General features: G+C 47.0%; 2 protein-coding genes across 2 annotated transcripts in view; one reads left to right on the top strand and one right to left on the bottom strand.

The window, feature by feature from the left end:
- The window catches only part of SRD5A1 (steroid 5 alpha-reductase 1), a 240,255-nt gene extending 232,807 nt beyond the window's left edge, over window positions 1-7,448 (bottom strand). Inside the window, exon 1 of the mRNA XM_086965281.1 lies at window positions 7,017-7,448. Coding sequence (XP_086821407.1) covers window positions 7,017-7,321 — 305 coding nt within the window. The 5' untranslated portion in view covers window positions 7,322-7,448. The remainder of the gene's footprint in view (window positions 1-7,016) is intronic.
- Window positions 7,449-7,923: 475 nt separating this feature from the next.
- NSUN2 (NOP2/Sun RNA methyltransferase 2) overlaps window positions 7,924-12,376 on the top strand; it is a 561,061-nt gene continuing 556,608 nt past the window's right edge. The window contains exon 1 of the mRNA XM_086965280.1: window positions 7,924-8,202. Coding sequence (XP_086821406.1) covers window positions 7,972-8,202 — 231 coding nt within the window. The 5' untranslated portion in view covers window positions 7,924-7,971. The remainder of the gene's footprint in view (window positions 8,203-12,376) is intronic.

The following is a 12,376-nucleotide window of genomic DNA, read 5'->3' as shown; positions in this document are numbered from 1 at the left end:
CTGACATGGCATTCGACATAATCTCCCCAATGTTAGTAATCTTAAGGGGATCCAGGGCTACCCTATCCCACTTCAGGCGCCTCAGGCAGTTAGCAGGAATTACCTCATTGGTTTCCCTCACAGCTGATGGGGTGGACACTCTCGCAGGGCATCCCCTAGGTTTCCATACGGGGGTAAGGGACAGGCACAGGGGATTATGGTCGCTGTCAGTTGTTGCAGCAACCTTCATATCAACAAGATTGGCCCATAGGTTTAGACTAAGAAGTATATAGTCAATTCTTGAGGTGGATCCCACCCTATTGAAGGTATGAGCCCCATTGGGATCCGAGGTTGTTCTCCCATTGCTGGCTCTCAGCCCAAATTCAAGTGTCAGGGCGTTTAGTTGCACAACTCTTGGTGTCCACCTTTTTACGGGGGGTAGGTTGAGGGAGGGAATACCTTTCCTAGAGAGTCTTCCTCACTGAGGTCTAAAATATCCTCATGCGACAAAGGCTCATAAGTGCAGTTAAAGTCCCCCATTAAAAGAATGAGAGAGTTGGGAGGGCAGTCCCTTAGCTCTGAATCTAGGACAAGCAGTGTGGGAGATATGGCACTACCTGAGTCCCCTCTGATGTAGATATTAAAGAGTTCTAGGCTAATACCACTCCCTGAACTCTTAAGCGAAAGCCTCTGTAGATCGGGGGATTTCGGACAATGCACCTTAATTTGGAGACCCAACGCAATATCTACCCAGATCAGTAGCCCGCCCGATGGCCGGCCTCTACCCGATTCAGAGATACTTGCAGGTACAAAGTAAGATGTAGAACCTACTCTATACTGCGGGGTTAGTGACCATGTTTCTTGGAATGCACAGATTGCAAAGGCTTCCATGAAAGAAGTCCAATTGGGGAGATCAAGGTTGCGGCTCAATCCCGCAATATTCCAGCTTACTATTTTCAAAACAGGGGTTAGTGGGTCGTGGATACCTGTGCCTCTAGTCAGAGATACATCATTACTTTGTTCATCCAAACCAGAACTAAAAGGGCTCTTAGGAGCTCCCACATTAGCCACTGCTGCAGTGCTTAGTCCCACTAAATCGCAACAATTAGATGCTAAAACAGGGAAATGGGAGAATGAATCCGAAGAGGCTGGATTAGTAAGTCAATATCCCCACCCATGTGGACTAAAGGTTTGAGGGTGGTTCCCAACCATTCTATCAGTGCCTAGAGTTGCATGTCGTGGGTACCACACCCCTCTTACCCCTTCTAAGGATGGCTGATTTGGCCACACAGTAGGCAGGGGACGATAAAAGTATCCCAAGTCCCTTGTCTGTATACCATTAGAATCATAATGGTTGACTTGCCTGTTAATCAGCCCTGCAGCTCTTGGGTCCCTGAAATTCACCAATACACAGTTGTTGGAATTAGGTAGCCTGGCCTAGGGCAAGACTAGCATAACAGAGGCACAGTGTAAAGGTTGCAGACCACCCAAAAGTAATTCCACGCAATAGCACTCAAAAAGAAAACACTACACCAAAATTATGGGAAAATACGTACTGCTTTATATAAAAATAATATTCTCTCTGGCTTTATCTCTCAGTATTCACACAAGGAAATTTACACTTAGTTCAGAAGAACTTATCACACCTGCTTGACTGTGGAAAGAGAATTTCAACGCAATACATTCAATTTGTAAATCCCCTTAGACTTTCACATTTACCAAATTGACATCTTATGCAGGTTTACTCTTGGAGATGAAAGCACAATTCTTATCAATCAGGAAGTTAATTCAGACTCTGCCAAGGTGCTCACCTTAATCAACAACTTTGCATTACTAGTGTTTCTAGCATTTAATTAGGCATAGTTTCTACATTTGACCTGTACTCTTCACCTGGTTTAATAAATATCAATTGCGCTTCTAACTGTTGCACAGGTTATTATTCAGTTACCATTGATCACTCTGCACTTGGTTCTAGAAATATCGAGTGCGCGCTTGACTGTTGCACAGGTTAATATTCAATTACCATTAGTCATTACTGTACAACCTTACTCCATCAGAGGGGGGAAAAACAAGCTGTCTCAACCTGTTAGATATCAGGGGTCTTGAAGACAGTTAGTTTACGAGTGTTAGGCCACTTGTTCCTTAGGCCCTCCTCCCTCTTTCTCCTCACTTAGTTCGGCACCGAGTGGGGGAGGAAACCAGACGAGCAGGAGACCTTACCGGAGCTCCCTCGCCCTCCCTCACTCTTCCCAGCTTACTTGCATAGGCGGTCAGCCGGCAGTTCCTCCGCTCACCCCCTCAGCGCTCAGTCACTTCACCTCAGGTGATCGGCCTCCTCGCTCCCATGCAGCGGAGCGGAGGCCCTCTCCACTTCAGTTCGGGCCGCAGTCGCGGTGATTCCGCCACAGGAAGGATCTGTCCCGCGTCGTGCAGAGCGGTCGTCAGACGCTCCACGGAGACGCTTCCCGGAGACACTTCCTGTCGGCGCTTCTCCTCCAGGCAGACGCTCCCTCGCCGGACATGCGCGGAAGCGCTCGCTCTACTCCCGCCGGCCGCTCCCAGAAAGGACACTACTCGCCTGGGCCTGCTCGGTCCTAGGCCCCTCCTGTAGGGTCTGTGTTCGCTTCAACGGGCATGCGCGAAGGCGCTTTTGCAGAGTGTCTCGCCCTTCCCTCTCCAAGGGTCACAATCCACTTCCAGGCAATGCGCCAGCAGCGCGGAAGGCGCTCCGGGGGTCCCGTCCACAGAGAGAAGTCTCTCAAGCTCAGTGGATCCCGGGGCAAGCGCTGCCCACAGAAATCGGCTCCCTTCACCCGGCACTCCAGCGACCAGTCAGCTGCTCTCCTCAGTGGCGCTCCACCACAACAGGTGAGAGATGACGCTCCAGGGGATTATGAAGTAGGGAACAATCTAGGCAATTTACCAGTCTCTGGACTCTTTATGCTGGGCAGAGGACTGCACACCGCAGCGCTGCAGTCTCCTTCTCCTGAAGCGGTCCCTGTATAATTTTAGACAAGGGGCCAGCTAGGCGCCCAGGGTCTCCAGTAACTTCCCACAGCGGGGCCAAGACAAGTAACCAACAGGGGATTAGTGGGTTGGACCTATAAAGTAGCTTCCCAGTCCAGGAGGTCAATCCTAAATCCAACCTCTTCCCACCCTCAGCTACAGCCTGTCCTCCAGCTGACTTCCACAGGTAGACAAAATGGCTGCCCCGCATTCCGCCTTATATAGGCTGCCCTTCAGTGGTCCAGAATGGACCAGAAGGTTCTGGAATGCCCTATGTTAGGCTATGGCCAAGTTCTGTTGGTGACAGTTGGGGCAGTTGGTGGCCACCATTTTAGGTGGTGCCAACTTTCCTGTCAGAACAGGCCTCTGGGCCTGAGGTAAAAGATTATGAGGGGGAGAGAGAACACCTATCCCCCTGGCCAACACCTACAAAAAGTCAGTAGACACAAAAATTAATAAGGGTATGAGGGGCAAAAAGGGGACAAAATAAATAAAAATTAGGAGGGACTTCGCCAAAAAGCCAGACAGGTCTAACAACAGTCATCCTTAAGGTTTTTGTGCCTATTTCCAACCCACCCCACCCGTCTGACGTTGATGATCCTCCCATCAATGTAACCTGGGAGGGGTCTATTTTGCCTGAGCCAGAAGGAAATTTTATTTTTTAGATTCTCAAAAGACTCATTTTCCCCTGTTTTGAGGACTGGAACCCCTGTTAAGACAACAACAAATGGCTGACACCCCGGAGGAAGACTTGCTGGGGGAGCCTGCTTATTTTTCCGTGCTTGTGTCTGGGCTAGGGGCGTGACTGCAGGAGTCGCCCTAGGGGCAACTAAAGAGGGAGCAACTACCAGGGGAGCTGCTAGGGGACTGGGTGATACAGACTGGCTATTAGGTGTAACCAAAGGGGGGGGGGGGTTGATGGATTTCTGCCCGATACAGCCTTCTCAGAGGATCGGGCAAGAGGGCTCACTGTCTTAGGGTGCGAATGGATTGTAGCAGCTGTGATCACGCGGTTCCGGGTGCCTAGAGGAATTGGGGGCAGAGGGCCAGGGGAATGATCTTGGCGGCCCAAGGTTACAACAGGCACCTGGGTAGAAGTTGCTGGCTTATGGGTGACGCCACTTCCTTCCGTTCCTGCCCTATCTTCTGCACAAAGTTTCGAATGAAGCTTAATCAGTGATTTAATGGAAAAGAAGCCATCCAGCATGGTTTGCTCTATAGAGTCTACCCGTCTAGAGAGCCCCTCCATCTTATCCATAATAGGTGAAGCCAGTGATTTTAGTAAGCATTCAACACTGTTCAAAAGTGAGGAATCACCCAGAGGAGTCTGGAGCGCTGTATTCTGTGAGGAACCGGGGATAGAATCCTGGGCACAAGAACTCTTCCCCCTTGCCACCTGGGATTTAGGAAGATCTTTCCCTAGTTTGCTAAAAGTGTTACTAAAGCCCCCCTTAGCTACAGCTTTTCTTCTGGACTTACAACAGGGTTTAGAAGTATTACCCTTCCGTGGACTAGGAGGACGTTTCCTTTTGCGCGGGATAGTGAAAGGGGATTTCCCAAAGACTGCCACGTCCTGAACAATAGTGTCAGGATTAGTACCGACCCAAGCGGCATTCCCTATATTTACCGCATATTCTACAGCAACCCTATTAATACTGATAGGGGTAGAGGGCGCTATGCTACAAGAGACCAGGGGGGCAGGAATGGGCGGTGGGGTTTTACCATTAGCGATGGACAACAATCTATCAAGACTAGCCCTGATCCTCGAAACCCGCTCATCAACCTCAACATTAGGTGGTACTTCTTCTGCAAGTACAGGGATTGAAGAGTGGGCAGGTCGAGGGACCAGAGCCAGGTTGCCCATAGAAGAACGTTTTTCTGGCAAGCCTAGCGAGTTTCTGGATAGTCTGTGTTCTGTCAAGGCAATCTCCTTTTCCACAATAGAAAACGCCCGAGTGATGAATTGCTCCATGGTTCCTGTCACTGGATCCCCTCTAACTTTACGCGATTTAGTCGATCGCGTGCCTGAAGCCATGGTCAGTGCAACAGAAGAAACCTTAATCCTGCGACCAAGAGGGGTGGCCCGTCCCGGCCTCTTCTGGCCCCTGATGGCCACAGATGGCCCCGACCTTGTCCCGGGCTTCTCCCGGCATGCTCCCGCACAGCGGAAAGGGTCGTCGCTTTACACACCGTGAAGCGGCTTGTGGGCGGGGCAGCAGGACAGCACACGTCAGGTGTGCTGAGAGAGCAGGGACTCCTGGTAGAGCGAGTCCCTGCTACTGCGCCGCCACTAATACTCCGCCCCAGGTCTTCCGGTGACCGTGATGGTAAAGGTGAATGATTCCACCTAGGCTGTGAGCCGAGAGTGCTCCCAACAGCCCCGAGGTCTCTGGCGGCGACGCGGCACCCGCGGAGCGGATGCGGCTAGCAGTTGCTCCAGGAAATGAAGATAAAACGCTCAAAGGTCCAGCAAACAGCCGGTAAGCACACTCGGCGTTTGTAAAAGGGTCCCTAGATGTTGCTGTAGAGGAGGAACTCCAAGGGTTGTCTATTATACAGCAGAAGCAAACTGTAAAGCTTTTAGTAAAAGGGGGGCTCTACGAGGAGCAATTTAGAAGATGTGTCTAAGAGGGATAATCTGTCTCATCTAAAAGATGTAAGGTATGGGGGGGCACATGTAACCTTACCTGTAGGATGTGAAGAGTACCTATATAAGGAGATGGGCAGTGAAGGTTAGATTGGGGCAGGTACCACCATTTATATGATGGAAGCCGGCTCTGCAAGTAGGGTTGGATATAGCTATGTGTCCCTTCTACCCAAGGGCCCACTGGCCTTGTAGCGCATACTAATAACTTGCTCCTGTTTTGATGTTAGTAGAAAAACATTGCTGCAATCAAATGTTAGATTGACTCAGATGTACGATACAAAGGGTCTAATGCAATTAATTTTAAGATGTGATAATATACCTTTGTATTATGGAGTAGGGAAATGTTGTCTGTTGTTAATGATCAGTTAATTAAGCAGAAGGATTTGCTGCATTAGAGATATGGCATGGGTATATTGAGGTAGCTATGTTTTAGTTATACCCTCAATATAAGAAAAGGTATTTTGTTTAAAAGTAATTTTTTTTGCAGTATTTAGTATAATAGTATATGTATTTTGCACTTTTGCTGCTTTATTTTTCAAATAGGAATTAGCATTTTTTACACATTAATAATCAATAATTTTTAGTATAGACATGAATACAGATGATTGTAGAATTATAATCTTTCCTGTATTACCATTGACTTTTCTTGAATATAAGAATTGTTCTCTGTACACGGTGAAGTGTTTATCCAGTGTCTATCTTGCCCCCTTACTCAAGAGATAAAAAAGAATTGCATGTATACTAATGCTCTAGTTAGCACCTAAGTGGATTGAATTTTGAAAAATTAAAATGTTAACCCCGTTTAGAAATAAGAATGATCAAATACTCCTATGGCAAGGGGGTTAATAAGGTCTGTTGTTCTAGAAGAGGAAATGGGATAGATTTTAATGTTTTTAAGATATTGATTGGGTAGTTGATAAAATTAATGTTTGCCGACTTTGAACCGGTATAATGAGGGACGGCAAAGTATGCTAGCAACAAATTATTTATTGTGAAAGTATACGTTTTCCTATGATCAGTGTTTTTTTGTATTACGTGTGTATATGATCTGTTTGTATTGTCTTTTTAGGAATGATATCAAACGGTCAATACAAACTATAACCGGAAACTGAAACCTGCATGCAGCAGCAGGTCCCCCACCACCATTTGGCAACAACAAGGCCAAAATGGAAATAAGCAAACACGACTATTGGCTAACAGGTCACCGTAGTCAAAACTATTTTAGAATGAAATATATCACACTGCTTTTTAAAATCTACACTTGTATCTAAAAGTTGGGATTCACTTTCCGAAACATGCTGTTTCGGGCCTGAATGTATATTAACCGTATCTAAACTCCCCTCCACACACATCAAACACACGTGTGAATGACCAATTCTCTCACCTGTGTGTATAGTGAGCGATAAACGCCCCCAGCAGAATGAGCTGTGGTAGGGACGGTGTCCGGGGCAAGCAAAGTAGTAGTATGATGGGGAGGCAAAGTGAAGGTAACTCCTGCATGAACCAGGCAAGACGGGCGGGCACCTGGAAGCCGAAGGCAGGCGATGAATAGCGACCATAGGGCAACTGGATCCAGCGTAGCGCTACGTAAGAGACGATACCCATTAACACCATGAACCCCGAAAGCAAATCTAGCAGCTCCTTTTCATCGACAGCTTGCAATACTGTCTCTAACGTTTGGGAAGACATCACGAGCACAAGCAGGTAAAGTTAGTCCCAGCAAGGTCCTAGACCAAGAATGGAAGAGCTTGAGAAGAAAAGCATTTACGTCTTACGTGGCCGACATTGGACTCGGAATACAACGTGAGCGCCGTCTAGTGTACTTTATGTTTACGACTGCATGTGGATGGATGGGTAGCGTGACCGTAAAGAGATGACTGCTTTGCCTTCATTGGTACAACTTACAAGCGACCATATTGGAGTGGACATTAGTAGTATCAGAAAACGAGAAAATGGAGGACTAACGAGGTGCCTTGCAACAATACCAGCTAAATTTGTACTTAGACAAATATGGTTTAAAACTCGGTCTCAACTTACCGTTCTATCATTTTAGACAAATCATATAAAAATATAAAATTATTTAAATGCTCATGAAAGCCGCCCTAATTCCCTCCGCCAGGTTGATACTTTTTACAACGGCAAAACAGTTATATGTAAAAACGGAATTGTCCTGGATATGAGCAGCACTTACTGGCTTTTAAACATGGCTGCCATTTTGCAAAGTATTCGGTGAGGTGTCAGCGTTAAGACCACGCCCACCACCTGAATGTCAGTGGTCGCACGTGGCTTGTCTGACTGTTGATTGGCGGAGCTGCAGTCCTTTCCTCTCAGATGGGTTCATGGTGATACTCAACTCTGTCTCTCTGGTTCTTTTGCGTCTCCCTCGTGTCCTGCTTTCCCCGCTTATCCATATTCCTCTCTTACAGTTTAGTTTGGTCCATAGGCTATCCCTGTACCACAACGTCTCCACAATGGGACGTAGACACCGTAGGAACCGGCAGCGAAACCAGGAGCCCAAACGATGCCGCCCGGAGCAAGACCAAGAAGGGAGACAAGCCCGAGACAACGCGGTATAAATCACTGTATTTTTATGTATTTTATTAATTATAAAGCGCGGACATTACCCAAAGGTGTCAGAGCGCTGTACAATAGAACTAGTTACGTTACAAGAGAAAAGTGGTACAAAATAGAACGTTACAAAGAAAACAGGAGGCTAAACATGAAGGGTACACAAACACAAAATCCAACACAGCACTCCAGGGTGAGGAATGTACAGGAAAAATACAAATTTACAATGAAGAGCGAACTTACAAGAGGGGCCTGAGAATTAAAGTATTAGTTCTGAAAGTGTCTTTGGAAGAGAAGAGATTAGCTTTGAAGATTCGGTACTCTTTGTACGCTAGTTGTGTGTTTTTTTAATTCTTTTTGTTGAATGTACGACTTGTGACATCCTCTCAAAGACAGTTAGTTATATGTATACAAAAGGTTCCAGTTTACACCAGGACTGAGTTCTATAGCATCTATGCCCAAATCCCTAGTAGTTGCCGTTGTCAATTTCACCATCAGGTACCGAGCTGTCATCTGATAAAAGATCTCCTTTAGCCGGTGTACAGATATTTCCTCTAAATTTGTCCCACCGTCCTCACACCCGCCCACACATTTTTGGGACATCCTCTATTTACATACACTGTCTTTTCAGCCACTATTGCTCAATCCATGTCATTGCACCATTCTGTATATGCTGGCGTTGTCTGTGCCCCCCAGTGTTTTGCGATGTTGCGTTTTGTTATCGCCATGCTTGGTGTCGCCCAGTCTTGGGCCTTGCGATTGAGGTCTGTGGCCTCCCATATGTTTAGGAGACATCGCTTGGGTTCTGGTAGTACCCAGAGCCCAGCTGAACAGTGTTATTGTATTCATGATTTTTTCCCAGTATGTTTGAATCCCCAGGCATGCTCATATTGTGTGGTAGCATGTGCCAATGGCTCCACATTTTCGCAGGCAGAGCTGGGAATCAGTCCTACCTATTTTGGCTAAAACTACCCTGGATAGATATGTTCTATGGAGCACCTTGAGTTGCACTAGTCTTAGTCTTGAAGGGATTGCCATCTCTCGTGGTGATTCTAACGCTTCCTGCAAATCAATGCTCTCTAGTTCACCAATATTGGCCTGTTATTGTTCACGAATGCTCTGTGCGGGGTCTGGTTGATTATTAATTATTTTCCGGTAGGTTAGTGATAAGGCTCTTTTATAGATGCCTTCTGTTAGTAGCCTATTCTCTAGTGGGGAGGCTTCTGGGAGGGCAGTGCCCGGTGCAATGGTGGCCTCAAGTGCATGTATAATTTGAAGATAGCGAAACTGCTCTGTGGGTGCCATATCATATTTGGCCTGAAGTTGTGCAAATGTGGTGACTTTCCCATTGATCCAGAGGTCACCCACCTTTGAGATTCCAATCAAATCCCACTGCGTGAATCCTTTACAGCTGCTGAATCTACCTCATTTTTTAGTTTCCCAGAGTGGGGTAAGTGTGTTGTTATTATGCCATCCCCTTTTTAGGTCTCGGCTAAACGCGCAGAAGCGCGTTCTCGCCGAGAACTTATTGTTAGCGTGTGTGCTTCCCAGGAGACACTCCTGGCCGCGCGCATCGCCTTGGAGGCGATTTGAAACGCGCACGCGATCGCTCTCGCTGTGGGCAGCTGCTGTCGTGCATTCACACAGACACACACCAGCGCCCATGCACGCACTTGCTCATACAGTGCCATGCTTCAAGGAAGTAAAAATAATGTGGACAGAACGAATAAAAAGAAGTTAAACATGAATGCTAAAGCTGTGATGGGCACTGAAAATCGAAAAGCTTACATCGGATGTGTGAAATAATAACGTACCGAAAAAACCCTGAAAAATAACATGTGCATGAAAGCCAAAAAATGAAAAGCAAGTGTTTACCTGTGGATGCAGTCCGTGCGAAGCATTAATACAAATGTTTACATGCTGGCTTATGTGTTTAATCAAATGGAGAAGAGAGGATAAAAGCACAGTGCTAGTGCAATGAGTGAAACAAAACATGGTGCTGTGCTATATATGTCCTCCTAGATCCAACACACAGTCTTACATCGTAGGTGCCAAGAAATATATGAGAGTACCTACATACTGCATCCGGCCGTGAAGGGAATTTACACTACGGAAGGGAGAATGCTCTAAAATGAATTATAACGTAGTGCTCTTACATACAAAATGTGGTGCTCTACAGCAGATGAAGTGAAGCAAAACAGAAATACGAGATGGGCTGTGTAGGATACGATACACTCACAAACGGCACACAGTCTACAAACATAGTAAACAGCTTTACTGCGGTGCCATAGTGCAGTCCAATACCGGCACAAGGAAAGTAATCCATCGAAAGGTCCACGTACCTAAAAGGGATGGAAGCAGCTGCTCATGGCATGTCAGCAAATCGCCATTATGGTGGGATGCTATTTAAATTGTCACACTTGTGCATGGAAGGACGACTGGTCGAAGAGCGTGTGCTATGGGTCTAAATGGGCACCATGATACAGTGGTGCAGAAAGCTCAAAGAGTTTCATTAAAATAGCAATTAGTTGAATGATTCCTCTTTCCTTTAGACTTACATTAGAGATCCCGAGTGCTCCCCCCCCTCGCACAAAAACACACACACAAGGTCGCCAGAATTAAATTTATTGAAGACACTATGGCCAGGCACTTTGATTACAGGATCGCGCTGTGTTTTTTTTTTTTAAACAATGCTACGTACACGGGCTTTGCTTGGCGCGACGTAGCTCTCAAAAAGTTATCGCGCGCATCGCCTTGGAGGCGATTTGAAACACACACGCGCTCACTGTGGGCAGCTGCTGTCGTGCATTCACACAGACACACACAGACACACACACACCAGCGCCCATGCACGCACGCACATACAGACACCCCCACACACCCCCACACACACATATGCTTTTCCCCCCCCCCCCCCCCCCTCGCACACAAACACACACACAAGGTCCCCAGAATTAAATTTATTGAAGACACTATGGCCAGGCACTTTGATTACAGGATCGCGCTGTTTTTTTTTTTTAAAACAATGCTACGTACACGGGCTTTGCTTGGCACGGCGTAGCTCTCAAAAAGTTATACGAAGTGTGAGGCTGTGAACAAGTGTACACGCTGTCTACGCGTCCCTATCTGCAGATGTTCAGACTATTTGGGGGGCATAATGCTTCTCTTACCTGGGAAATGTTTCCAACGGGCAGCGTAATCATTCACGGACTGTTCGTTTGCCCGGGCCGCGATACGCATTTAGTCCGCCTGCCTCCTTTTCCGGTCCGGAGGACGCCCCGCCCCCGTCACATGCGATATTGCCTGACTTCCGGTGCGTGCACCAATGGAGACACAACACTGCAGACAGGTGTGTTTTAAAGGAAGTTCATGAAAAAATATTATAATCGACGCGCTTTGCAGAGTTGTGAGTGCGCAGAGTAGTGAGTGCGCAGAGTAGTGAGTGCGCAGAGTAGTGAGTGCGCAGAGTAGTGAGTGCGCAGAGTAGTGAGTGCGCAGAGTAGTGAGTGCGCAGAGTAGTGAGTGCGCAGAGTAGTGAGTGCGCAGAATGCAGAGTAGTGAGTCCAGAGTGGTGAGTGCAGAATGCAGAGTAGTGAGTCCAGAGTAGTGAGTGCAGAATGCAGAGTAGTGAGTGCAGGTGCAGAGTGCTGGTATTTATGATTTAAGGAAAAAAAAAAAGATATGTCATGAGCAATGCCAATAGCTCTACTTTTAATGATGCCGAGACCATTGCATTGTAAATGCTTGTTCTAAGAACTGTATACCATATATGGACAGTGTGTGCGGGTGGTCCCATGAGATCAGCCTAGCAGGTTTTGTTGTAGAGGGCTCTTATGACCAGCCCCCCCCCCCCGCCCCCCCCCAGACGTGTCTATCAATGCGGGTTCTGTCTGGGGGACTAATTCAGTGTAACTTATCTGCCTGTGTGGTGCCTGACGTCAATAACTCTTTATGTACCTTATCCATTTGTGGCTCCATTCCTCAAAGTATCCTGCTTCATCTTTATGTCCCACTCTTTCGTAGTGTGAGGAAATCTCCCCGGATTTGTTGGGACAGCCCCACTTTTTGTCATTATCCTTCCGGGCAAAGTTGATTAGCTCATGTCCTTTTTTTTTTTACAGAGGATTGACTGAATGGTGAGAGAAACAAGTTTCCATACGTACCAGTGTAGAATTA

The sequence above is a fragment of the Lissotriton vulgaris genome, chromosome 4_1 (assembly GCF_964263255.1).
Source record: "Lissotriton vulgaris chromosome 4_1, aLisVul1.2, whole genome shotgun sequence".
Taxonomy (NCBI): domain Eukaryota; kingdom Metazoa; phylum Chordata; class Amphibia; order Caudata; family Salamandridae; genus Lissotriton; species Lissotriton vulgaris.
This window is presented reverse-complemented; position numbering and strand designations above follow the sequence as displayed.